At 42.0% G+C, this 24,573-nt stretch overlaps 5 protein-coding genes across 8 annotated transcripts in view; 1 reads left to right on the top strand and 4 right to left on the bottom strand.

Annotated features, from left to right (window-relative positions):
- Positions 1-653: 653 nt before the first annotated feature.
- Positions 654-7,106, bottom strand: josd1 (Josephin domain containing 1). Of its 2 annotated transcripts, XR_008413842.1 has the most exons (6): positions 6,961-7,106; positions 5,688-6,528; positions 5,490-5,618; positions 3,082-3,276; positions 2,629-2,794; positions 654-2,316 (listed from the first exon to the last, which is right to left on the bottom strand). XR_008413842.1 is itself a non-coding variant. In XM_053854925.1 (5 exons), the coding sequence occupies exons 2-5, from the start codon at positions 6,032-6,034 to the stop codon at positions 2,695-2,697; spliced, it is 771 nt and encodes a 256-aa protein (XP_053710900.1). In that variant the 5' UTR covers positions 6,035-6,528; positions 6,961-7,106; the 3' UTR covers positions 656-2,694. The 2 variants fall into 2 exon arrangements, 1 of the variants encoding a protein (XP_053710900.1); XM_053854925.1 differs by having other exon boundaries at positions 656-2,794.
- A 664-nt stretch (positions 7,107-7,770) lies between these two features.
- Positions 7,771-11,094, bottom strand: LOC128749793 (GTPase IMAP family member 1-like). Of its 2 annotated transcripts, none has more exons than XM_053849721.1 (7): positions 10,953-11,094; positions 10,776-10,870; positions 9,936-9,986; positions 9,800-9,850; positions 9,680-9,730; positions 9,385-9,435; positions 7,771-8,635 (listed from the first exon to the last, which is right to left on the bottom strand). In XM_053849721.1, exons 2-7 carry the CDS (start codon positions 10,867-10,869, stop codon positions 7,938-7,940), a joined length of 996 nt encoding a protein of 331 aa, XP_053705696.1. In that variant the 5' UTR covers position 10,870; positions 10,953-11,094; the 3' UTR covers positions 7,771-7,937. The 2 variants fall into 2 exon arrangements, with proteins under 2 accessions (XP_053705696.1, XP_053705688.1); XM_053849713.1 differs by having other exon boundaries at positions 10,793-10,870.
- A 202-nt stretch (positions 11,095-11,296) lies between these two features.
- xrcc6 (X-ray repair complementing defective repair in Chinese hamster cells 6) lies at positions 11,297-18,528 on the bottom strand. 2 transcript variants are annotated; one of them, XM_053882200.1, is made up of 13 exons: positions 18,478-18,528; positions 18,048-18,124; positions 17,861-17,973; positions 17,521-17,662; positions 17,198-17,449; positions 16,071-16,257; positions 15,801-15,984; positions 15,557-15,725; positions 14,357-14,518; positions 14,018-14,147; positions 13,020-13,120; positions 12,831-12,947; positions 11,297-11,708 (listed from the first exon to the last, which is right to left on the bottom strand). In XM_053882200.1, the coding sequence occupies exons 2-13, from the start codon at positions 18,118-18,120 to the stop codon at positions 11,509-11,511; spliced, it is 1,830 nt and encodes a 609-aa protein (XP_053738175.1). In that variant the 5' UTR covers positions 18,121-18,124; positions 18,478-18,528; the 3' UTR covers positions 11,297-11,508. The 2 variants fall into 2 exon arrangements, with proteins under 2 accessions (XP_053738175.1, XP_053738176.1); XM_053882201.1 differs by lacking the exon at positions 18,478-18,528 and having other exon boundaries at positions 17,902-17,973; positions 18,048-18,114.
- Positions 18,529-18,675: 147 nt separating this feature from the next.
- LOC128748642 (desumoylating isopeptidase 1-like) lies at positions 18,676-20,928 on the top strand. The gene is made up of 6 exons (XM_053847593.1): positions 18,676-18,833; positions 18,965-18,986; positions 19,042-19,111; positions 19,195-19,304; positions 19,703-19,825; positions 20,066-20,928. Exons 1-6 carry the CDS (start codon positions 18,746-18,748, stop codon positions 20,151-20,153), a joined length of 501 nt encoding a protein of 166 aa, XP_053703568.1. The 5' UTR covers positions 18,676-18,745; the 3' UTR covers positions 20,154-20,928.
- The window catches only part of shisa8b (shisa family member 8b), a 32,238-nt gene continuing 28,012 nt past the window's right edge, over positions 20,348-24,573 (bottom strand). The window contains exon 5 of the mRNA XM_053847582.1: positions 20,348-24,554. Coding sequence (XP_053703557.1) covers positions 23,995-24,554 — 560 coding nt within the window. The 3' untranslated portion in view covers positions 20,348-23,994. The remainder of the gene's footprint in view (positions 24,555-24,573) is intronic.

Below are 24,573 nucleotides of genomic sequence, written 5' to 3'. Positions count from 1 at the left end.
ATAACACATTTGTATGGTCAAGAAAATCCCTAATACTCAGTGAAATACACCGCAACATAACAACGAGTCCGGTAACTCCGGAGAAGTAGCGTGCGAACTTGTGAGTGTCGGCGACCCGTCAGCACCAGGGCCAGTTCACATGGCGCCCGCAAACACTCACACAAATATACGTCCGTTCTGCAACCTGTTTGACCGCGCTGCAATCCGCGCGGAATAAAGAACGAGATACAGTGTGACACTGATAGTTTTCGCTGACGTTCCGTCCATATCGCCATCATTCATTTGACGCTACGTACACGGCGCGGCGCTGTTACACAGATAAAACTTCCGTCAGCTGTCCTCCCCAGATTTAGATCATAAAAAACAGGGAAAATCACATACATTAAAGACTGGAAAAACAAAACAATAATTTGCCAAGTTTTTCTCGAGAGATTGCCTGAAGTGCTTATCTTTTTTTTTAAACACTAACCTCATGTGTTACATCACTCGGGTTTACCTTGTTTAATAGTCAATGCCAAAATCTGAATAAGCTCAATATCGATTCATACAGATTTATATATATTTCTATAAAAGTACTGGTTTGCTTTTTCAGTCAAACTTGATCCCAAACATAACAGGTGGTGGTGCAGAACATGAGTCATCAGTATCACACAGCCAGACCATAATACGGACAGTGCCATTACAAGTATTTTATTTCTATGCAAAAATAATAATAAAAAAACAAAATATTCCCGTATTTCGGAAGGACTGAATGGATTGCCATGGCAAAACAGGAAACACGGACACGAGTGACGATCTGATTGGACACAAAGAGCGAACCGACAATTTCCCTGCCTCTTCACTTCGATAGAACACAGATGCATGTTTTACTCTCCAAAGGGTTTTGATAGTAGAAAACCTTTTTGTAATAAAGTCCTGGGCTGCAGAGAAGAGGAAAAACATCAGCTGATTGCTTGTTACTTAGTGCTTAGTCCACAAAATGAACACCCAATGTACACAAGTTAAGGCTGGTTGTCATTAGAATGACAAATATAAAAGTGTTTTTCAGCAAATCCCAAAAACTGGCTCGTCATTCAACAACAAGCGAAACACGTCGAGGCAAACATGACTTCTTTCCTTAGCTCAACAGGCTGTAAATTCCCCTCAACTCCACCTCCTGAAAACTTCCTTCAGCACAGCATCATCTGTGGTTTCCAGCACTCACAATACCATACGGTTGTTCTGGAGCCTTTAATCGCCGCTGTGACAACTTGAACTAAACCCCACCTATCTGAACCTCGAAAGACCACCATGGACTCACGTGAGCTCACAACAAGGTGATAGTGTCAGAGTTCAGATTTTACACTCAAAAAAGACGCTGCTAGCATTTTCCCATATTTGGTTTAGAATATTCATAAAGCATTGTATAACCAGAGGCTGAATGAAGTACAAAATAGTTTCAGGAGCTTAGAAAACGCTGTAAGGCTACTGGCTCACTCGTTCAATGTGCAATAAGGCCATAGCTCCGGGACAAACAACAGACCTGTTTATAGTCATTATAGTACTAGTCAGGTAAACAGGACGCTTCGGCTACATTGGCAAAATCTTAAGTCAGTCAAGAACCTCCATCTGAAAAGGGTTCTTCGAGTCATTTTCCACTTTTCACCCGATAACTTCCACCCAAAATGGTTTGACCTTCACTTCCAGTTTTAAATGTGAGTGTGGCTTTAACTGGAATAAAATGAATCCTCCTACATCTCCTAAGGAAAAACGCTATTTGTACCTTGGTGATTTTGTTCTCTCATCAAACAACCTGTGTTCAGATGAGGTTGCACCATGTGCTCTCTTCCTGCCGAGGCATGTGCTGCTAAGTTAATTGTATGGGGTTTGGCGTGAAGACAGACGTGTTTTCAAGCAACTGCTTACTTTGCTTTTTCCACTTAGTGCACAATAGGTAGTGTCATTTTTGCCTTTAAAGACTTGTTGTTGCAAAACAAAACAAAAAAAACAAGGAAGAACATACAAGGATTAATAGCTGCAGTGTACAAAACTGAGCTTCAGGTCCGGGTGATGAATCTCTTCAGGCTCTCTGGTAAACAAAACAGAAATGTACTTGCCTAGAGTTTGTAGCTTGTAGGTGACGGAGCACATGGCTGTGGACTTGACCTCTATTTTCAGTGTAACTTCTTATGAGAGGACGTAGCACAGTATCACTGGAGAAAACAGAAGCTTGACTGAAGTTGTCTACTACAGGGAGTGCTGGCTGTTGCATTGCACTGTTGCAAAACAGGAGTCCAGTTCACTGGGGAGACTTTGGGAACTGGCTCGAACCTTGAACTGTGATTGACAAGTGAGATGAAGGAGAAGAGCACGCTTTGGTGAAAGTGAAGGATAAAGACACGTCAGTGAGTCATCACTGATACACAGCCTGCATGACTTTGGAAACTGTTGCTGGAAAAATCAAACAGTTCTTAATGACACTGAAAAATAGTCTATATGTATATATATATATAGATATCTTTATATAATCGTGGTACGGTAAAGGACTGCGATTTTTGGGTTCTCCCTGTAAAGCGTGTTGTTTTTTTGTTTTTTTTTATTACTGAAAGTCCAGCAAAGGTTGTGTAAACAAAACCCAAGAAGGAATACTTCAGCAAGCGTCCAAAAGACTGGATTCTGTCTCCTCGTCGCTCTGCCATTGGCTTGGTGCACCTTTTAGCTGTCAGAGCGCCACGTATGGTGGGCTTCCACTTCCTCTGAGACCACCAGCAGAAGTTCACAGTTCTTGCCTCGAAGCTGCTGGCGGAGAAACTTCCTGAATTGGAAGTCAAATGAACAGAAAAGACACGGATGAGAATTTCATTTTTTGACAGTGTCGGTTGGTTTATTACCTGATACATTTCCAACGCTGAGAGCATTTACATACAAGGGATAATAACTTCCATAGTAGTACCACTCTCCTACGAGCCTGTACAACATGCAGGATGATGACAGGCTCTCTTCTACTACTCAGACAGTAGTCGATGAACAAACCACTTGATGCTGTAGTTCCCTACTACTCACACACCCAGTCACATCAGTACTTGATCTTGCTCTACTCACCTGAGCTCATCTGGACAACCGATTTGTTGAGGGCTTCGCAATTTGGAGTCCAGGTTATAATAGACCCCGCCCACCTCTCGTACCCCAATCCAATGCTGGCGCTTGAGCGGCAGCCGCAGAGGGCCCCAGCGAAGGTTGGATGGCACGTTCAGAATAAAGCCAGTCACGTTGGACAGCTCGATGCTGCCAACATCCCTGGAGGAAGTACAGAGAGAAGTTTATTTTTAGCTATGTGGCTCTGACGTGAAGAACAGGAGACAAGCCATTGACCACACGCGAGCTACTCATCATTTGATCATGTGAAAATAAAAATACATTTATTACCCGTGTTGCCCTACTTGCCAAACGGCCTCAGCAGCATGTGACGCTAAAACTCTCCCACAGAATCCTCAACGTCCTCTATACTGCCCTCTGCTGCAGGGAATGACCATAGCGTCCACAGCCAGTCCTGACGCTTTCATTCAACCTCTCACTAACCTCCCACTGACCCAGACCTGGGCAAATGCAGCCCAGGGGCCACATGCAGCTCTTTGCCTGTGTTTTTGTGGCCCTCCAGAAGTCAGACAAAAATTATACAACTGATAGGTTGTCATTTTTCTGTTGTTTCTGTTTCAGCCAGTACTGGTTCAACAGTAAATACAACACATTCATGACTACATTTTGTTTCTTATTTTAGTTTATCAATAGCATAGTAGTATAATAGTAAATAGTATTTTCCTAAAAAGTCGTTGAAAGAAAAAAAGAAAATATATTTGGAAATACATTTTTATAGGTTTCATGCCATATTTACGCTCAATATCCTTGCTTCTATTGAATATTAAATGGTTCATTCCGTCCACGTTTCTTATGATTTTTTTTTCCGTCACGTTTCGTAGCCATCTTTTCTTTTGGCATGATGGCCCCTCACATTTGAGAACTATATATACATAAAATATATACATAAAATTCTGTTCGTGCAAACTACGCTTTCTCGTTTAACACTCTGCGGGATACAATTATTAGATACCACTTAAAAAGTAACCATACACATGCCAGGAGAACTTTTTTTTTACAAGTTTCACCATGCTGCAGCATTTATTGTTGATAGGTTACTGAGGAGTGAGAGAAAACTGTCTACATTAAAAAGTTGGTTGGATTTAAATACTATGGAAGCGGAATTGACTACTAATAAACATAGCATTTATTAAAAACACACAAATACAAATATATATTTTTTAAAAGATTATACATATAGACTCAGATGATGTGACTTTCAAACCAGTACTGGCAATCTTGAACACAGCAATAACAGCAGTGCAGATGTTGTGGGAAATTATTTGTACAGAATCCATCAGTGTGACAAACCTCCTCTGATACTGAGTCAGAAAAAATGTGTTGCCGACTCACAGAGGAGAGACACGGTGGAACGATACCGAACACATGGTGCTGTGCATAAAACAGCAGGAAGACTGACGTTCTGAAGATGATGGATCATAGTTTAGTCAGATGTATAAGATTCAGAAGCACTAACTTACTGCATGCAGTGCCTTAATAAAAAAGTGCAGGCGATTATTAAGATGGTGTTTTTCACATCCATGTATTGAAGCTGCACCAATAATTTTGGGATATTATCTGGGCAGAAGTATTATTCGGAGTTAATATTCCAAATATTCAACCTTAATGAAATTTCAATTAATACAACATTATGTATGTTATAGTACAATATATGTATTACATTTATTACATAAAAATATTAAAATAATAATTAATAAAATTAAACATGAAGATCTAATGAAATAAAAAATATAGAAGGTCTCATATCTTGTTGCCAAGAGACATGCAGTAGACATAGTGAGTGTAGCAGCACAATGAAAGAATTTGTTAGCAAGATCAAGATTTGGCAGCTCAGGAATTTTCCTCACCTGCTTTCGGCCACTTTTAAGCTGATGTGCTTTTCTACTGTGCGCGCCAGTCACAAGACGGTGCATGAATAAAAAGACAACTCTTCAAGCGCATACATCTTCAGAAAGTAGCAAAATGTCTCTAATTATCTGATGAGAAATCTTCAGTAGCCGCAATAAATTGTTTAAAATATTTGTACTTGTAAGAACTTTGAAAGAGAAGCAAAGAAAAATGTTTCCCCTGCTACATCACAAGAGGACTGAGCGTGTGAGCGTGACCCTTAAGAATAATTGGAACAAACAAGACTTGTTTTTCAAGGAACTGACATAAGCAATAACAAAAACAAGTTATGGGCAGAAGCGGAAATATTGGTCAATCGTGTTTACAAGTGTCAAGTGCCCTTACTTGTAAACATTTTTCTACAATGCCTATATAACTGAGTATAAAAAAGTATATTTTTTAAGTTTCAAGAAATGACTTCTGTTGTTTTAACCAACCCCTTCACCCCACTTCGGTCAATGACTTACCTTCTTTTATCCCACCAAACAGCCTCAAACCCTCGCGTCTGCAGCGCGGCCATGATGACATTAACGTCATAGTTTCCATTTCCCAGCATGCTCTTCTTGTGAGGAGTCACCAGTGTGCTGGGAGAAAGCCTGCAAGAGTTGGCAACCGTGATCAGCTGCTGGTCCGCAGCCTCCCACTCAGCCCGGCGGAGAACTCACCTCTGGTAGATCTCCTGTAGCGTGTCCCGACTGAAGGCCGAGCCATCCTGAAAGACGTTGTTGAGGGCGTGCAAGGCACACAGTTCCCTCCGCTGCTTCTCATGATAAATAGCCGGTGGTGTCAAAGCGGGTTGAAGTGGTGCTGGTTGGGTGAAGGAGGACGAGGAGGAAGAGAGATCCTGCATCTGCTGAGAGTCCCTGGGATCACGACACCTCTGCTCCTCGGCTCGCAAATCCTCCTCTCCACCTTTCTGCTTGCTGACCTTCCACGGCATGCAACCAAGATCCTGGAGGCCACCTCTTCCCTTGCCCTTCCACTCCCCAGCTGGACATGGTGCACTCCCCATTGCTGGTCTCCGACTCCCTCCTCCACCACTTCCACCTTCAGAATGCTACATCTGCATCATGACAACCATCGCCATGACAACCTCTCAGCCGTTTGGAAGAGAGGGGCTAGTCTGTGAGACTGTGTGGAAGGCGGGGGGGGCGGCTGCAAGGTAAATGAGACCTGTGACTAAAACAGAAACAACTGCTTCCTCTGAATAATTGATGGGAAGAATGATCGGCCGAGGGGAGGGCACAGCGGCCAAACCCCAAACTCTGCTAACACCTCCTTGGGCAAATGACAATCAACGACAACACCTAAATCAAAAAGGCATCTTGGCTGTGTCAGCATTCTTTCCTAGTCCATCCTCTGGGTGCCGGCGATGGCAGCTCATTACATCCAGTCCCCAAAAGCCTGGAGCTTTGCAGTTCTTTCCATCACTGGGTTTGCTGACACCGACCATTAGCCTCTGGAGCAGACGCAGTCAGGATATGATGCTCAGCAATCTGTGGAAACCTGGGAGAGATAACACACAGCGTCCCATTCATGGTGAAGACATTCTCCAAGAACTTACTCAACCATTCATAGCAATGCAAAACACACTTGAAATCACTCTCCAATGGTTCGCTTATCTCACACAGGACTGGGAAAAAAATCATTAAAAACAATGGTCAGCAGAGCCCAAAAAGAAGGTAAACATTTCCAGCAGCTCGGTGTGGAAGAGGAAGCAGGCTACTCAGTAAGCTAGCTACATGACAACAGCCTCTTTTAAACACATACAGGCAGAGGGCAGGCAGGTTTAACCCAAGAAGAGATGTATTGACACGGCAGAAACACGACGGTGGACGATATTTGTACAAGAAAGCGTCACGTATCTGCTGCCATTAGTCCGTTTAACGCGCAAACTAACACAACGCCGCCTTGTAAGTTGTGTCAACGACCACTCACCGAGTCGCTTCCTGGCGCTGCCGTCACACCCCGCTCTTACAAACTGGCCCAGCAACTGGACAGAAGCACCGCGACTTGACTAAACACCGCGAACTCCTTTGTCTTCACCACTTTTTCCCTGTGACTCCTCTCGAGCTCGAGCCCTGTCTGTGCAGACGCGGACATGCGCAGTGGAGTCCCCCTGGCTCCATGTTGCTGTCAGCACTTGCGTCAGTGGGACAGCAGATCTCCCCCCGCAGCACTGAAGAGGAGCCGCTGGAGTCAAATGTGGCCACCAACCTCTCTTCAGAAGATCGCATTTGGTGGTATGAATAAAGACTGGCGTCTGCTGTAATAATGGGCCACTTTGTTTGGGGCTAAAGAGGGTCATTCTATTCATCTATTAATTATGTTTTGCTTCAGGATAGAAATTCATGTTGCTGAGTTTCAAATAAATATCTAAGTACCAACGCTTGCTTGCTTGGCTGACAGATCTGGCTGACCCGTAATAATTCAGTGTTGCTTGTAGTGGGTCTATTCTATCCCAGCTTTGAGAGAAGCTTCTAATCTTTTCAACTTTTTGAATACCATTTTTTAGTGTTAAGCGTGTTGATCCAGCTCAACCGTTTTGTCACTCACTCCTATCATTATTACAGAAAAGGACGCGTGGCCAAGTCCTTATTTATTTCCTCTGTCACTGTCATGCTGTTGTATTTTAAGATGCCATGTTAACCTGGTTCATCTTGTCACGTTCATTTATTAACTCACCCAAACCAAACTTCAAATCCATTATAATAACATACTTTTTTTTAAAAGTGTTTAATCCCCAAATTGAGCCTCAAACTTGAGGGGTCCCCACAAAAGCAAATGGTTTCCTGAAGGAGGTGTGTTTCCAAGAACAAGTATAGCTACACAAGGAACACCATCCGGTGTGCATTCCTCGCACAAAACCCGTGAATACAGTCATGACCTCTGGACACACACTTGGCACGTCATGTTTACATGAGACCATGTTTCATCAGCACGTCGTGGGTCATGTCCATCAGCAGCTTCTCCCTCATTTGCTCTTCCTTTATCTGCAGCTGGTGTTTGAAATGACCCCTGTGTGTCTTCATCTCCAACACTCGACCCAACAGCGCTTTTTGTGAGGCAAGCTGAGCCTCCCTGGACTGTTTGGGCTTGGTGTCAACTAGCTCTGGCCTCTGACCGCACAGACTCACAGCTCTTCTCAGGCCTGCGGTGTCCCTGTCCAGCAGATCCTCCAGAGTGTGATCAAGACAGTCGGCATGTGTGAGAACCGGGATGATGTAGTTTACAATGTCCTCATCATAAAGCTGGAGGATGGTTTTGACTGCCTGAGCTGCATCATGGTCCATCCCTCCATTGGCACCTGGAGCTCGCATCACGAGCAGGACAGCGTTGGGTCCGGGACTGCTGAGCTGAATGCTCCGCAGAGCTTCTCTTATTTTCTCTGGAGTACCCAAAGCAGGACTCAACAGGTCAGGGGTATCGATCACTGTGACCTCACTGCCGGCCACCACGGTTCTTCTCCTGGTGCTCTCCACCATTGTTCCTGCAGTATGTGGCATTCTGCTGCCCAAAAGTGTGTTTGCAACAGAGGTGCGTCCTCCACCAGCTGGGCCCACAAGGATCAGACGGAGATCTGGTTTCGAATGACTGGCAGCTTCTGTAGACCCTGCACAGTTCAGCATGATGATGAGAGCCACGAGTCTTACACTTCATTCAATGTACAACAATAGAATATGTGTTTATTACCCTAAATAAACCACTTAAAACTTATAGTAAGTTATAAGTTATAGTAAGTAGAGATTAGTGCCTCTTTAAAGTGTATACCCCGGAGTAGTCAATGAAAGTTGACTTTAAACAAGACCACAATAGCATTGACTCTAACTGAACTAGTGTTGAGTTTATATCTAAAGTGTATCCTTTATCGCTGATGTATTGGTGATGTCATCATACTGTATAACGTGGAGCACCTGGAATCTGGCAAATGTCACCTGTGATAGAAAGTTTATATGGAAATATCTGTTATAAATGAATCAAAATAAAAATAAACAAACCATTATTTTTCTTTATTTTTTTTTCTGTTTTGGTTGTTTCTTGGTGTTATAGTTTTCCAATGGAAAATAAAATAATATAAGAGAGAACTTTTGTTATTTTACTGTATTGTATTGTAAGAGTTTGTTTATGTGTCTTTCTATGTATTATTATACTACTATGTATTATACTAGAAAAAAAAAATCAAATGAATGGTACTTAAATCTCAACAGAATGAAGTGCAAGACCACTTAATGTGCTCAGTATTAGGTTGTTTTACTGTAGTACCTGTGGTACATACACTTGAAGAATGGGTGATGTGGTTAAACCACAAACAGAACCAGTCAATCCAACATGATCAAGGAAAAAGAATGGAAGCACTCAGACCTGTGAGGGTGTTGATGATGTCACTCAGCCACTGGAACTTGGAGGCAAGCGCTGTTAGTAGAGCTGATGTCAGTGTATTGATAAGAATGACTAGGAAGTGAATCATACAAAGGTGGGAGGTCTATGATCAATGTGTCCCCCTGTTTTAACCCCCATATTTGAGTTTGACCCCTGTGGTCTGTGAAGTTTCCTCATATCGCACGGCCACCTCAGAGGCTAGAATACATTCATTCACGTTGCAAGCATCATCATTTATTGTTAGGAAGAGACTCAGAGAGAAACAGTTAGTGCTCACCTTTGAAAAACTTCCATATTCGTGAAAACCATTTACACAAGCTTTGGATCCCTAAACACACAAAGAGAGGCTCACTGGCTGAAAGTGTCGACATACATTTTGTGAGGTTTGATGACTTACCACGGAGAGTCCCCACGATGCGGCTCACCCAACCCCATAGAGTCGACAAACCTACAGAAGACATGAGACACGCCAAGGATTATTATGTCATGCTTTGTTTATCTAACCTGCTGTCGACCACCATCCTTCCACTCACCAGTAATGGAGCAAAAAAAACGGATCGGCCAGCGGATCAGAGCAGGAAGTGCTGTCCAGGCAACAGAAAACAGACTGCAGTTAATACTGTGAACACCTCTACTGATGCTGGACATGTTTGACATATCAGAAAGAATCATTTTAAAGGGACAATGCAGTCTAATATTGGTGTTCTTCTGTCTACAGATCCAAGAAGAATAGTTAAGGGATCAAATGTTTTCATGGTCCAGAAAGCAAGGGCCACGTCTTGCTCCAGAGCAGACGGTTTCAACCATATGACCTCTACCATTGATCCAGCCTGGTGACCTGCAAAGCAATTGCAAAGTCCAACTGTGATTCCCATTCAATATATTTCGGGTTCACACGAAGACTTGGGACTTTCAAAAACTACAAACTACATTAAAATAAATAAATGTATTAAATAGATGTTTGAAACATTGCGTTAAAGTAGTAGTATTATTCATCTCGAAAAAAATGAGTGTAGAACACCTTTTTGCCATTTTATTTCTGTTTTGACGTCATTTTCCCCATGAATATTATAAAAATATATATACATATATAAATAAAACTGATTCAAAGTGTCCCCTGTGATTCAGACGAGTCAGTGAAATTTGTCATTTCACCAGTGTAGAGGCCAAAAGCAATCCTTTCTTTTTTATTAATGAATGACCTCTGACTCACTCACGGCTCCTTTGTTAACATTAGAGGCCACAAGTTCATTTATGAAGCTGTTGTACTTTCACACCCTGAAGATCTTTCAGTTTTCTGTAACTGAAAAACCCTTCACCTAAGACATGAACAGTGGCGTCAACAATCTTGCCCGGCCTTTGCAGACACTCACGATTCTGTGTCACTAACTTTGTGAGAATCTGTAGAGAAGATATCCAAAGACGGTGAACGCTCCCATCTGGATGTTGCTGCCAGTCATCCACCATCCTTCACACAGAAAAATCCAACAGTACATGTTATTTCAGTCACACTGATATCAAGTTCCTGCAGACTGTCAGAACACTCTTACCTGAAACATCCTCAGTGTTGTCACATTTACACTCCATCTTAAAATCAGTGGAGCGACCTCAAGCACAAGAGTTGAAGTATTCTAAAAGTCAAACATTTTTGTACTTCCCAACTAAGCTCACAGTCCACCTTCCTCGACTCGCAGCCTTTAAATCTCTGACGCAACGCTCACATGGTCAGTGTGAAGGAGACTTCCACTTCCTGGCAGTCACACCTGCACATGCCTGCCCTCCTCAGGCTGACGATAAAACCGAGGACACACCTTTTGTTGAGACAAGTTCGACTGGACTTGTAGGCGCAAGAAATGTGTATTTATAGCACACTGAGTCAGAGTAGGAAAATGCTTTTATTTTATTGACGCAGCAGTAAAATGATTACTTTTTTAAGACAACGCAACAGATTTAAGAGCAATGCAGCAGATTTGAAAACTTAATTTCACTTAATAAAAATGGTGTGAAACATTGAGGCAACAAAGTCAGTCACAAGGTTTTAGCTCTTTGAGAAAGGTCACATGACACATTCATTCACCGGCAAGTCTGAAAGCACAGTGAAATTACTCAAGAAGCCAGGCGAGAAATCAGGGCCTCAATCAGCTCCTGTTTCTTGGTCCCAGTGGTGCGAACTCCAAACTGCTTGCAGGCGTCCTTCAGCACCGGCACCGTGAGCTTTGACAGTGTACCGTTTTTCACGTGCGCCCTTAGCTCGTCTTCTGGAACCTCCACTTTGGGTTTCTTCTCTGCAGAGCCTGCGGTGGCAGCTGGAAGATGAAAATGCATCCAAACTTAGCAATCTTTCAGGTTCACTGACCATTAACTTTCATTTTAGCAACTAACCACGAATATTGTGACTTCAGGGATACGTTGAATGCAAACAAACTTATAAGTTCCTAGCACAAATATCAAAAGAGAAGGCTCCAGAAACCTCTTAAACTAATTCAGTCCAGTCGAGTCGCTGGATGATATGCAAACATACCGGATGAAAAAAGAAAAAAAAAAAACATTTTGTGATTCGGATTGGAAAAAAAAAAATCACAAAATAGTGATGTACAATGAAGATTTGTGTCAGGATAGTGAATTGCAATGGTGGAAGCCTTCACATCCTGTTTAATAGAATGGATCTTCTGAGCTGGGCAAAAGGGCCTTAAAACAATTGAAATTTCCACTAGTTTCGATTTTCATTTTGATTGACTTGGACAGCCAGGGACAGCTTGCTTTTGTACAAAAAAAAAATCACAGCGGAAAGAGGAGTCCGCCATGTTTGCTACTGTCATGTTCATCAAAGCTAAGACCTCAGCGAGCTGAAGAGGAGTGCTGCCGGCAGATCTTCTTGTGAGAGTTGTTCTTCATCGATGTGAAATCGTCCTGAATTACATATTTAAATAAATCGATAAATTTAAGTGATCGACTGTACCAACCTGAAACTTCATCAGTACTTGGCTGTGTGCACCCCTTGTTGCTCTTCTGTCTAGAAACTTATTTACATCCATATGAATTCCTCACTGCTAAGGACTGCCAAGTCAGTCAGATTCTTTCCTCAATTCCCCCTACATTTGTCTCCAGTTCCGAAGTTCAACAGTGTTGTTCTTGCCTCTCGTGACCTCCATCTTTTCTGGAGAATTCATGTGCCAACTCTTTTCTCGTCATTGCTCAATATAAGTTTGACAATCTATATCTCATGATGCTTTCCTTTGCCCTGATCTTAGGCTCATGTGAACAGAAGAGGTCACAGCTTCCTTCCCCTGCTTGCTCAGGACACGCATTTGTTGTTTTTGTCCATTATGATGTGGCATTGAATCAGTTTCACGTCCAACACTAGACTGAATACTGCTGATTTGCTTGCTGTCACATGGTGCCACCAACTCCTCTCCTTGTGGACTGACCTGGTTTGCGTTTGGCAGGCGGTTTGCTTTCAGGGTTGTAGCCATCAGGATACACCATTTCTCTGAATTCATCAGCCAGTATGCCCAGCCGGCGGTCAATCTGGTCCACCTTTGGCACTGCGGGGGCAAAAACAATGGGTAAGGAAAAAGGACAAAGTATGATCACATGCTAGTGCATTTGTGACGCACTAATAAGATCCTCCATGTCCTCAGGGGCCATCATATCCAGGGCCAAGGCCTCCAAGTTCCTGTAGTGCTGCTGAAGGACGGGGTTCTCGAATGCATCACACCTGAGTCAAACCGGTGGGGAGCAAAAGACAATAGAATTACATCCCTTTTAAATGAGTAAAAAAATAGACAAGAAAGATTAAATATAGAAACTAGGGGTGGAATTTGATTTAAAAAAATAATCAAATTAATTCGAGATTTTGTGATTAATTAATCTCAAATAATAGCAGTTTAAGTACAAGAAGTACAAGAAGCCACATTTTTTCAATTTGAATGAATTTGGTATATTACTGAATCAAATTATGCATTTAAACAACAAAATATTATAAATTACATATATTATATTATAAATATTATTATAAATATACTATATTATTATATACATATTATTATATTTGTATCAGTTTCAAAATGGCACAATAAATCACAACAGTGGCTATATTCAAGTTTTTATATCACCTTACTTAAATTAAATCCTTTTTAATGTAAATAAAATTAAAATTTTATAAGAATTTCAAGTACATTCAGAGTAGTGGAAACCCTGGTGCATTGTGTAGCGAAACACATCCCTGAAAAAAAGCAAACAGATGCTTTTGTTTGCTTTTTGTTCAGGGATTCCTCCATGTTTGTCGCTTAAAATAAATAAATAAATAAATAAATAATTATATATATATATATATATATATATATATATATATATATATATATATATATATATATATATATGTTGTAATTAATGACTCGTCCCACCACTAATAGGAACATGAGAAAGACAATATGAATTTGACGTTGTCATCCAGCTGGGGGCAGTCAACTACACGAACACAGAATTTGTACAACGAATGTAACACATTAGAATTACGGAGAAAATAGAAGTAGCACAAAATATCCTGTGGGTGACAAGTCTACTGAGTTATACAGAATTTGACACATGACACTAGGACAAAATGAGGCCTTACCTGTATTTGAAGTTAAGTTTTGTGACGATGGCTTTCATCTTGTCCACCTGCATCTGTGTGGCACACGGACGTCGCGGCGGGTCCAAGCTCCGGATATCGTCGGCATACGGCAAGTAGATGACATTAAAGCCTGATGAAGACGAAAGTAATACATCCAACAATGTACTTAGCACACTCACTGGGCTTTCTGCCCTGCCCATGAAAACACAAGTTAGAAACATACACCTCTGTTGCAACCATAATGCATTATGGTTGGTGTTACCTGAAACTACACTGAGAAGTTCCCTTGTAGTTTAAGCAGTTTTAGCATTTTAGCTTAGTTGCAGTCTCTGAAAGTACCTGGCGGAGTGATCTGTGTCTTCCCTTCAGCCACTTCCTCTTCCTGTGGCACCAGAGCAACAAACCGAGGGCTGTAGTTCCTGCGCCTGGTGCAGCGACACAAGGCAAACACGTTCTTTTCCTTACACTTTTTCATCAGCGCAGAGAATAGACAGGAGCTGCCTGGGAAACCGACAGACAATACAGTACATTCACTCAGTTTTTAGTCGAGAGACAGACATACAGGACTTTTATGTGTTTTCATTTCATTCATTTTGGTCATACAGAGCATATGGAAATACCTAAAACTTCAAGTTAGAGTCAAATGATCAACTGACTTCAGTAATTGAACTCATAATAATAGCACTTCAGTTTGTAGTTAGTAACCGTGGTGAAAATACTGTGAGCTGCACGATGCACTGCTGCTGCTGAATCAGGGGAAAAAACAATGAAGTAATTAATATGAGTAATATGGAGCACTTCAGTTGTGCTGAACTCATCGACTGATATGACTCAGCGTTCATTGCTTCCTAACTGATGTCACATACAATGCAGTAGATGACAGACTTTCAGAAAAACATTCAATCGACACATATTTTAGGACCCAACTGACGCATAAAAATCAGTAAAAACTTGCATTTATTCACTGAATACTGACTGATGTCTCACAGTGGGACTGCACCTGAGCCACTGTTATACTTTACAAGCACATGCCCCTTTTGACTGGCTTTTTCTTCAGTGCTCAATTTATCAACGGACAAATCAATACAACACCGGACTACTAAAATAACTGATTGCTGCGGCCATAAGAGAAATGCACTGCGGCATAGTTTTTGGAATCAGAATATATTTCTAAAATGTCATTAAAATAGAGATAATTATTACAGAGACCACAGGCGTAAAGAACCAATGACAGCCTCAAAAACAACTATTTCATCAGTGGTATTTTGGCACACACAGTTTAGAACTGTCAAATTAAACTTTGAGTTACACCTTTGTCCAATCTGTTTTTTGACAGACTTTTTCTGATATTCATATAGTTACAGTTCAACCTTAACTCAAACCAAAGTTAATGATATTTTAAAGCAAATCAGCTCCTTATTTTTACGTGAAAAAAGGGACTATGAAACACTGTAGAAAACGAATATTAAACAAAAATAACCTAAATTACTATTGATCACAAACAAAAGACGTTCCAATAAATAAATACAAGTTTGGCACCTTTCACCTCGTCCTCTTCTGGATAGATGAAGCTGGCTGGCTTAATTTGGTGGTGTACTTTGAGCCGCTCCATCGGTTTGAACCCAATCAGGAAGAGCCCAGGATCTTCAAACTTCTTGATGGCGGTGACCTCATCGCATTCCATCACAATCTGCCTCTTACCAAAAACCTGCAGCAGGAACACAGGCCTGTTTGCGAGTCACTCAATTAAGAGAAAGACTTGTTAAAGAGCATCTGCACACACCTGGGCTTTCTTGATGTCACTGGGCAGCAGCAGAGAGCCAGTCTGAGTGTGAAATGTGCGAGTTTTGCTTCTGACAGGCTGGTTGGTTTCCCTGTACAGTCGGATGGCGGTTTTGCGAGCAGTCACCATAGTTGAATACAACCCTACTGCCACGTTCAGTCCCTCACCCAGGCAAAGGTTAAAGCTAGAAGATACACATATGGCATTTAGGATGGGGACAACATGGGATAACTGGAAGGTTTTCTGTGAAAAAAAAAAAAAGTTATTCACCGAGTGATGGCTCTCTTCTTCCTCTCTTTAGCCCAGACTCTCTTCTGAAGCTCCTCCAGTTTGTCACAGGGCTGCAGCTGCAGCCCCAACTCATCGTCGTTCTCCGCTTGGCTGATGATGTCACGGAAGAAGAGTGAGACGTCGAAGCCACCGGCTTTTGTAAGGTGCAGTAAATCAATGACAACACCTGAGTGAGAGACAAAATATATACATCATAAATATAGAATCACATATTTGTTCAGTCAGTCACAAATTTGATTTCCAATTTAACTTCAACAGACAAACTGTTATACAACATTCATGTGTTGCTGTGCCTTATGGAACTTTTGACATGAGCAATGGGACCTCAATTTTCACATTCACATAGCTGTATAGTATTGTCAGTTATTTAAGATAAAGGACAAGACTAAAATATATATATATATATATATATATATATATATATATATATATATATATACACATTTTTTTTGCAATTATCCCCAAGTAGTTAGACCGTTTAATTCATGGCCGATAATGGAATAACGTGTGTACAGTCAAAGGTAGTAAGAGCATCGTGATGGACCATACAGTACCACTATTTGATCTAAGAAAGCCAATATAGTGAGGAACCACCAACTCTTCAGTACAGCATGATTACAAACTATTACACCATTGGTTAGATGAAATGATTTAAATATGTAATCCACAACTGCACAGATTCTGGCAGTATTTCCAGAGGTCACAACAACTACACTGTGTATCATTTCTCAAAGAGAGTACATGTTCAAACAGGGGTACAATCAATCTGTCGTGGCCCAGACTTGTGTAAAACGTTGCATCAAATCAATGGAATCACATTTTTTTCCTCATACACCAGTCCAAATGAACAGTATTTAATAGTTCTGTAAGTTACCAAGTACTTCAACAGTTTGCCTGGATAAAAAGTAGCACTTATATAAACAGCAAATACTGAATTCTCTACGCTTTAAGCAGCAGGTAGGGATGGATTTGAAACAGCATCCAACCATGGCTGGGAGACAGCAGACAAAGGACTTTGTGGGAAGATAACACCTATTCAGTCTACTTCAAGTTGAAAGCACTGGGTACTAGGATCGATATTTACAGACACCAGAACAGAAACCTACCCGTTTCTTTAAGGTCCCCAGCTTTGGTACGAGCTTGTCTGTCCTTGGCAGTGTCATCTCCATGTGGCTGGTCTCTACAGGTGAAAATCAAGAGCCGCTTTTGTGCGAGACGAAGCTTGATGTCGCTGTAGAGATTTGCACAACACCACAGCGCGTCGCCAAGTGATGTCTCGCCACTGCCCATAGTCTGGGCAGCGAGCAGAGCACCCTTTTCTCCTCGTAAGGAATCAAGCTCCAACACCCGCTTTGCACCTGAGGAAAACAAAACAAGCAATCTTTTCGTAATCTATCCACTACTGTTGATGAGACAACATGGTAAATACCTGGTTCATCGAGGTCATGGTAGACATAGACGTGCTTGAATGAGTTTCTTGGGTTTTTGCTCTGCTCAGTGCCGTAAAAGACCAGAGCCATCAGGTCCTTGTGGTTATTGATAATCTTGGTGGTGTAAACAGTGCGAACAACCTTTGGAAACACATATGTCTTTTAAGACATCACGCGTCTATTCAAAAGGCTACTTCCAACAAAATCAGTGAGCAATGTAAACATTCTGGATTCAGTTTTCCAATCTCAACCAGGAAGTGGCTGAAACATATCTATAGACCAGAAGGTTGGGAGGCTGCTTCTTAAAGGGTTTTTTTCCCCAGTTTTTCAAAAGCGCACCTGCATAGTCATGTCAAAGTTGGATGGCTCTCCGTCTTCACCTTTGATGAACATCTCTTTGGAAGCATCAACCAAGAAGACAGTGCTGTCTCTCCCAGAGATCTTGTACTCTCCTGACACAAACACACAGATGGACGACCTCAGCTCCATGCGGTGCCTTAACACATAGCTTAAACTTTTCACTCACCATCCTGTTGTTCCTCTTCCTTCTCTTCATTATCGTCATCCTCATTTCGGTAGTAGGCATTCCAGTCAGCCATGACTCTGATTATGGATGGGTAGCAAACGTTAGACACGGTAACATGTTTGCAGATAAACACGTCTTTGGACGGCCTAAATAGAACTAAATCTAAAACACTACATCACCAGCAGTGACGAGCTTAGTGGAAAAGGTCCCAAAACAAAAGTGAGACTCCACCAACCTTGCAATGCAATGAAGTTTTGAGTCACTACTACTATTAGCTTAGCATACTGATAAGCCACTCTTACTTAGCTTGGCGGACATTTTAAACTCTAGAACCGTAACAGAGCTCCAGTTAAACGCACGCGTTTTAATAAGTCGACCTTCTTTGTCAGCATATCGTTGTTAATTCATGTAAACCATCCGATACACTCACACGCTGGAGACGCTCGACCCTCGGATGTTGTCAGGACTTGCTTCAATGAGATGCGCGTACGCCGCGAGTGCGAGCACGCATCAGCGTCACTCAATACCATTGGACAGTGCACTGTCAATCAAAGTCATTGGCCAATGGGAGTGGAATTGGGCGGGATTTTATTCTATTTTGTTAGACGACAGGTCCTCCACTTTAGTTTTCGTTCCAATTTAAAAGCCTTTTACTGAGCGACGCATACAATTAAATTGCATGTCACGGCTTCATTGTGATGGACTTCACGTGGTCATACCCTGTTTCCCTTCATGTCTACGACATGTCTAAAGGAGTGGCTCGGCAGTGGAGCACCCCGATGCTCGGTGAGTCTTACTGGTAGTTCAAGAAAAAACTATTGAAAATTGACATCGATTATGTGCAAATGTATCACATTTGTACCTAGTACTGCACGAAACTGTCATGTTTGTTTAATGTGTTTCTAATTCAAACCTAGGGATACAACTGGATGGGATATGGTAAGTGCAAGATGGAGAAGTGTTTTCATCTTCAACTAATCTAAAACTTTTGAAGGCATACGTCCGTCGTGATCTATGGCAGAGAATTCTTCTTTGTCAACGACGGCGTCCTCAACTGTTCACCTGTAAGTCAAAAATCCCATTGTTTTCCCATGTAACTTAAAAAGGGCAGACTGACTGTGAGGGGCTTTTTAATGTCCACCTCCAGGGTAGCAGTTTCTTAGGCCAGCCTGACAGAGTGATACACTTGGGTTCCACTGAGGTGCCTGCAGACGTATTTAAGGAGTATCTGCGGTCCCTGAAGGAGTCAACATACAGGTAAACATTCTACTACCCACTTACTTGTATAGATTTTCAAGTTGACGTGTGGCTAATTTTGTTTTACTGCTGACAAAATCTTTGTACTTTCAAACACCAAAACGGTCATAGAAAAGTAAGCGTTATACTACAGACATGAAGTGGACCACTGAGGACCTGAATGTTTTATCAACCACTAACTACCACTACTGTCATGTCTGGTTATAGTTAGAAACCATCAGAACTACCCCAATGTGGGGTGGAATCCCCTGTCGTAATAACACGTAGATGGAGAGTGTGAAGGGTTTTTACTGCGTCGCTGCAGACACCAAGTTGGTCAGAAGCATCAGAGAAGCAAGAAATGGACCCATGGAGGATTGTTGGCTCATATGTGCATTATTGTGTTTTTTTTTCTAAAGAGGTGACAAGTACAACCTGTTTGAGCTGAACTGCAACACATTCAGTAATGAGGTGGCTCAGTTCCTGACTGGCAAGAAGATTCCCGCCCACATATTGGCCCTCCCAGCACAAGTCTTATCCACGTGAGCCTACCATTACTAGTACACAGAACGGCATATTTCTATGTTCTAGAGTTGCATATTGCAACAGTATGTAGCCACAATTTTGATTATTATTCAAAGTCGTTGTTCTTGATTCTGCTAGGGATAAAAAAAAAAAGCCACACAAAAACAGGCAGACCTGATAGATACTTAATTTTAATAAGACTGTAAAACGTTCAACAACGAAGTGGCACAACAAGTTGAGTGCTGTCTCCTCTCTAGACCTTTAGGAGCGGCTCTCCGTCCATATCTGGATTCCATGGTCAAATATCCAGCAGGAAGCGGCTTAAGCGGACAGTGTAATTGGTAACAAAAGGTCACAACAAGAGGCCTTTCCATCAGAATTTCTGAACATGTATGCTGCAATCAGAGAAGTGAATGAGTTTGTATATGTGGAGTTACAATATGAATTATTTGATTGATTTCATTTGATCATTTTCATCTACTGTGTCAATCACCTGTACATACTCTTAATATTCATTGGAAGCCATAGTTCTAGCTATGTTGTGCAATTTGTTGCTTTCATCTCAACACCCTGCAAGTTGCGGGGAATTAAATGGCACCGCTTCATGTAGTTCCAGAAACGGACACTTGGTGTCGTTGCCTCACAACAATCGAATCGTGAAAACATCTGAAACTATCAACGGTACAAACTGGACTCTGGATGTGCACTTTGAAGTACTTCATTTTAATGCAATTTTGAAACGCATCTCTGTGTTTTTGGTGTTATTTATTGCCCTGTGAGTTGCCCGTGTCCCTGACAGCACAAAGATGACGGGACAAGGTTTCCTAGTTTGGTGAAGTGTTATTTATTTTTCAGGGCAACACCTGGTGAGGTTTCATGCCTTTTTTATATATGTATAATCAACAATTTGTTGTCATTGACATCTCCAATACTTCATTATTTTAAAAGTCATATGGAAGTGGTTGAAATTGACATCAATTTGTGTTATTAAAAGTGTCTACCAAACTATTCTTTTTGAGAAATTAATTTGTAGACCATATACACCTAGCTGGAATATGCTGGCATCTTCTTGCATATCTGGCGTAACAGTCATTTTAATGGGCACAACATACATACCCACTAGAGATTGATGAAGTCGTACTTCTCTAGATACCAAATACAGAGATGCCGACAAAACAAAGTTTAAATACCATTATTTATTTTAATGTTTTCTTTTAAAAGTGTCACAAATGCTGTACAGATAACAATGTTATTGTAACATATCTTAATGTAAATTAGTTGTACCAGTACAGTGACATACAGAAATCCAACTTGCATTGGTTGCACATTTTCATCTACACCTTATATAGCGTCTTGTACCCAACACTGTTCTAAAAGCGTCTATGCGGCGTATAATCGAGTGAACTATTTCAGTGCCCGGTAGAGTTCAGTACCATAGAGCGTTCAATTTTTAAGCAGTAAAACAGTACATATTGAAAAATGTAACACACAATATAGACACCGACTCCCTAGGAAATGCACTTAGCATCACGTTTCACGAAGCATATGAGCAAAATAACGTCATTTCCAACTTAAACTCTTTCAAATGTTGACAAAAAGCTTTTCCAGTAAAGCCCTTTTTTTGCCCCGGAAAAATATAAAGGACCTTTTATCATCTGGATATACAATATTTACAAAGTAAAATTAGTGATGATATTTGCTCTATGTACAATCTGGTGAGTTGAATTATTCCTGCAGAAGAACAGACTAATTATTTTGAACTTGGAAAGCAAATGTGTTACACTACTAAACATGAAATTTGAAAACAACAAAACATTGGTACAGTGTAAAGTAGCCTGTAGCCTGGGGTGAACTGTAACAAACTACAGCAATTTGTTTGCTGACAGAAGCACAAATGACTGGTATGTTTTTCTCTATATCAGAAGGAGACATACAAATATTTGGGCCTTCAGAGAGAGACTTGTGATTTGCGTGATTGCTTGTGCAGCGCTGCTGGTTCCAGTCTGGAGTTGCCTCAGCCTCTAGCAAACTACTTTGACAACTGATAAGATTTGTTGTGATGACTCTTAACTGTGCTTTGTGTAAGTTTGAATGATTTGCTTTGTGAGGGCAAATACAGTACAAAAACATGGAAGGTCAAGTTGAACAAGTCATCCTTGGTCCAGCAACAAAGTCAAGATGGCATAATATATATTATTATTTATTTATTATTTCTTATCTACCGTTCAATAAGATGAAAAATAACTCCTGTGTGTCAAAATGTCACATGATAAAAAACTGCTGTTCACAATTACTGACCGTACTGAAGGGTAATTGTGATCAAGCAAACACACGTGCATCGTTCTCGACAAGCCCCCTGCAGCTTAGCTGTGTGATACTGAGGTGTTGCTAGGAAAACGGCTCTCACCGGGTAGACGTCTCAAGGGGAATACTCACCCTGCTCTTTTAGTGAAACAATAGAGTCTCGGTTGGATTTGATCTTGCAACCATTCTTTCGTAGCAACACTCACAACTCCCCTAATGTTGGGGTCGTATCAAGAAACTGTGTGACTATTGTGTTTTGGTTCTACCTTGAGTTTAAAGAGGGGGTGGAATTTAATGCAAAATAATTTTTTCTTTTATTAAACTTTTTTCCCAAGCACGTATATGTGTGTATATATATATATATATATATATATATATATATATATATATATGCATTTAGAGATAGCAATACAAATGTATAAAAGTGGAAATAGATGAACCTTTTCTGCACAAAACTGAGGAGCATAATAGTGCGCTGACTCTGGCTCATAGTTCATGGTTCCTGAGGTTCACAAGTGACTACAGCGAAGACTGAATCAACTGTTGCATGTTTTGCCATAGCAGCAGCCGCTCTCGTGGATGAGCAAAGTCTGAGGCTGCAGGCGTGAAAATGCCTTCACGGATTTCCTTGAGAAGAAGCCTGGAGGCAGTAAAATACACATCCAAACAGGTCCATGCACTCTCGCGTTATGATCTGAGTGGTGCAGAAGTGAGAAATCTAGATCTATAGTGACTTCTTTCTGTTCCTGCCCCACAGGAAGAAAACATGTAGTTTGCGTCTCTCGTCCCTTTCTGCTCTTTTCTAAAGAGTCCGGCCCCTGGCTCTCGCTCCTCTTCCTCTCCCTGGTGAGGATGGAGGCTGATGGGAACTGACATGACGGTGGCATTGTCCTCACCGTAGAGTTAATGTGACCCCGGGGATGCTGTCCTTGTGCACTTGGCCTGATGGCACAGAATGCAAAGTGCGCCAGGGTGGAAACGAGCACGAGGGAGGTAGACCAAGAGATGGAAGCTTGTTTTAAGAGCAAGGTCAAAGACAGTGAACCAGGAGAGATGCCCAACTGTTAGTGAGAGTAGTATCCACAAAGCGGGGGAGTCTTTAAATCTCAGCATTGGTCTCCTATGACCTGGATGTGTGGGTTAGACCCTGAAAGATGTGGGATCTGATCTTAACTGCCTCTTATCTATACAAAAGGCCTTTGACAGACGGCGCCCAAGAAAACCCTTTCACCCACTTGCAGCTCGTTCTTTCGGTCATGACCCAACTTAATGACCATAAGCAAGAGAAGGAAGGTCAACAGACCGTGAACGATCCTCAAGCCTCTGCAGCTGTGGACTAGGATGATCTGGCAGTGGTTGTCGAAGAATAGTGGAAGAGCCTGAGTTATCTAGCTGATGAGTTTGAGTACAGGGATGAGGTAGGCGGCCTTCGTCTTTGTCTTGCTCACGTAGCTTCATGCCGTTTGTTCCGTGGCTATGTGTACGTTGTTATGAGTTTCACTGGAGGGCACTTCAATAGTACTGAGTAGAACTTGATAGATGCAAACACTACAGAGTCAGGGCTAACTAAAGTGAGCAAACTGGGGGTGCACTTAGTGTGATGAGGGACTCCATCTGGGTTTGTACCAGTCCATCTGGTCCAAAGTAGACAGCAGAACTACTGGTCGTAGGCTGCCATTGTAAGAACTTGACTTGGTCAAATCTTTCACTTCTGTTCGCTGGCATTTGTTATTGTTGTTCTATTTCAGTCTAAAATTATCCGGTAAACAATGCTGAAACGTCAAACCTTCCTGTACCTTGTGCCTTGTTTTGGAAACGTAATATTTTTTGGCTCAAACTCAACCTCTGCTGCGCACAATCGCACTGTGTCTGCCACTGCAACTTAAACAGTCACTTCCGTTGCACTGTGTGTGGAGAAGCTCTTTGGCCTGGTTTGCGGGTAGTAGGGGGGGTGAGGAGGGTGCTGCCCTTGGATGTGCTGCGCCTGGAAGTGCTGTCCATGTGCTGCACCTTCCCGGGGTCCACTATACACGCCTCTATAGGGATGACTGAAAAGATCTGGCATGTTTTCGACGCTCAGTTGTCTTCGAGTGGAGTAGGCATGTCTGCGGGCGGACGAGTGCATGGATGCAGAAGTGTGGCCCGGGGCGGAGGTCTGCCTCTGGACGTGCCGGCTGGAGGGCTCCCAGGCTTTGAAGGCAGAGCTGGCCAGCAGTGGGTGGGTTGTGGTTTTAGGGATACGTGAATGCTCAAGGTGACTGGGTGGGATGGAGATGGAGAGAGGGGTGTGCAGGTCGTGGTGTGCTGGCAGCGGCTGGTGGATGTAGGACTTTTCTTTAGGCTGCACTTGCGCGGAGTGGAGGGCAGGAGGCGCCACTGGCTGGTATTGGGAAAAGTCCATGAGGGGAAAGCTCTTGTAGTAACTGCGAGTTGCGCTGTCGGCTGAGGACAGAAGAGCAGG

This window comes from Synchiropus splendidus, chromosome 1 (assembly GCF_027744825.2).
Source record: "Synchiropus splendidus isolate RoL2022-P1 chromosome 1, RoL_Sspl_1.0, whole genome shotgun sequence".
Lineage (NCBI taxonomy): Eukaryota > Metazoa > Chordata > Actinopteri > Syngnathiformes > Callionymidae > Synchiropus > Synchiropus splendidus.
This window is presented reverse-complemented; position numbering and strand designations above follow the sequence as displayed.

Coding starts and splice junctions, on each gene's coding strand:
- josd1 (XM_053854925.1), bottom strand. CDS start 6,034: ATGGGGAGTGCACCATGTCCAGCTGGGGAGTGGAAGGGCAAGGGAAGA. Junction 3,277..5,489: donor GTTTGGTGGGATAAAAGAAG/GTAAGTCATTGA, acceptor TACTTCCTCCAG/GGATGTTGGCAGCATCGAGC. Junction 2,795..3,081: donor GGTTGTCCAGATGAGCTCAG/GTGAGTAGAGCA, acceptor CTTCCAATTCAG/GAAGTTTCTCCGCCAGCAGC.
- LOC128749793 (XM_053849713.1), bottom strand. CDS start 10,989: ATGGAGTGTAAATGTGACAACACTGAGGATGTTTCAG. Junction 10,871..10,952: donor CAACACTGAGGATGTTTCAG/GTAAGAGTGTTC, acceptor TTCTGTGTGAAG/GATGGTGGATGACTGGCAGC. Junction 8,636..9,384: donor CATCATCAACACCCTCACAG/GTCTGAGTGCTT, acceptor TGAACTGTGCAG/GGTCTACAGAAGCTGCCAGT.
- xrcc6 (XM_053882200.1), bottom strand. CDS start 18,120: ATGGCTGACTGGAATGCCTACTACCGAAATGAGGATGACGATAATGAA. Junction 17,974..18,047: donor GGAAGAGGAACAACAGGATG/GTGAGTGAAAAG, acceptor TGTTTGTGTCAG/GAGAGTACAAGATCTCTGGG. Junction 14,519..15,556: donor AGAAGAGGACGAGGTGAAAG/GTGCCAAACTTG, acceptor TCGGTTTCCCAG/GCAGCTCCTGTCTATTCTCT.
- LOC128748642 (XM_053847593.1), top strand. CDS start 18,746: ATGGACTTCACGTGGTCATACCCTGTTTCCCTTCATGTCTACGACATG. Junction 18,834..18,964: donor GTGGAGCACCCCGATGCTCG/GTGAGTCTTACT, acceptor ATTCAAACCTAG/GGATACAACTGGATGGGATA. Junction 19,305..19,702: donor CTGAAGGAGTCAACATACAG/GTAAACATTCTA, acceptor TTTTTTCTAAAG/AGGTGACAAGTACAACCTGT.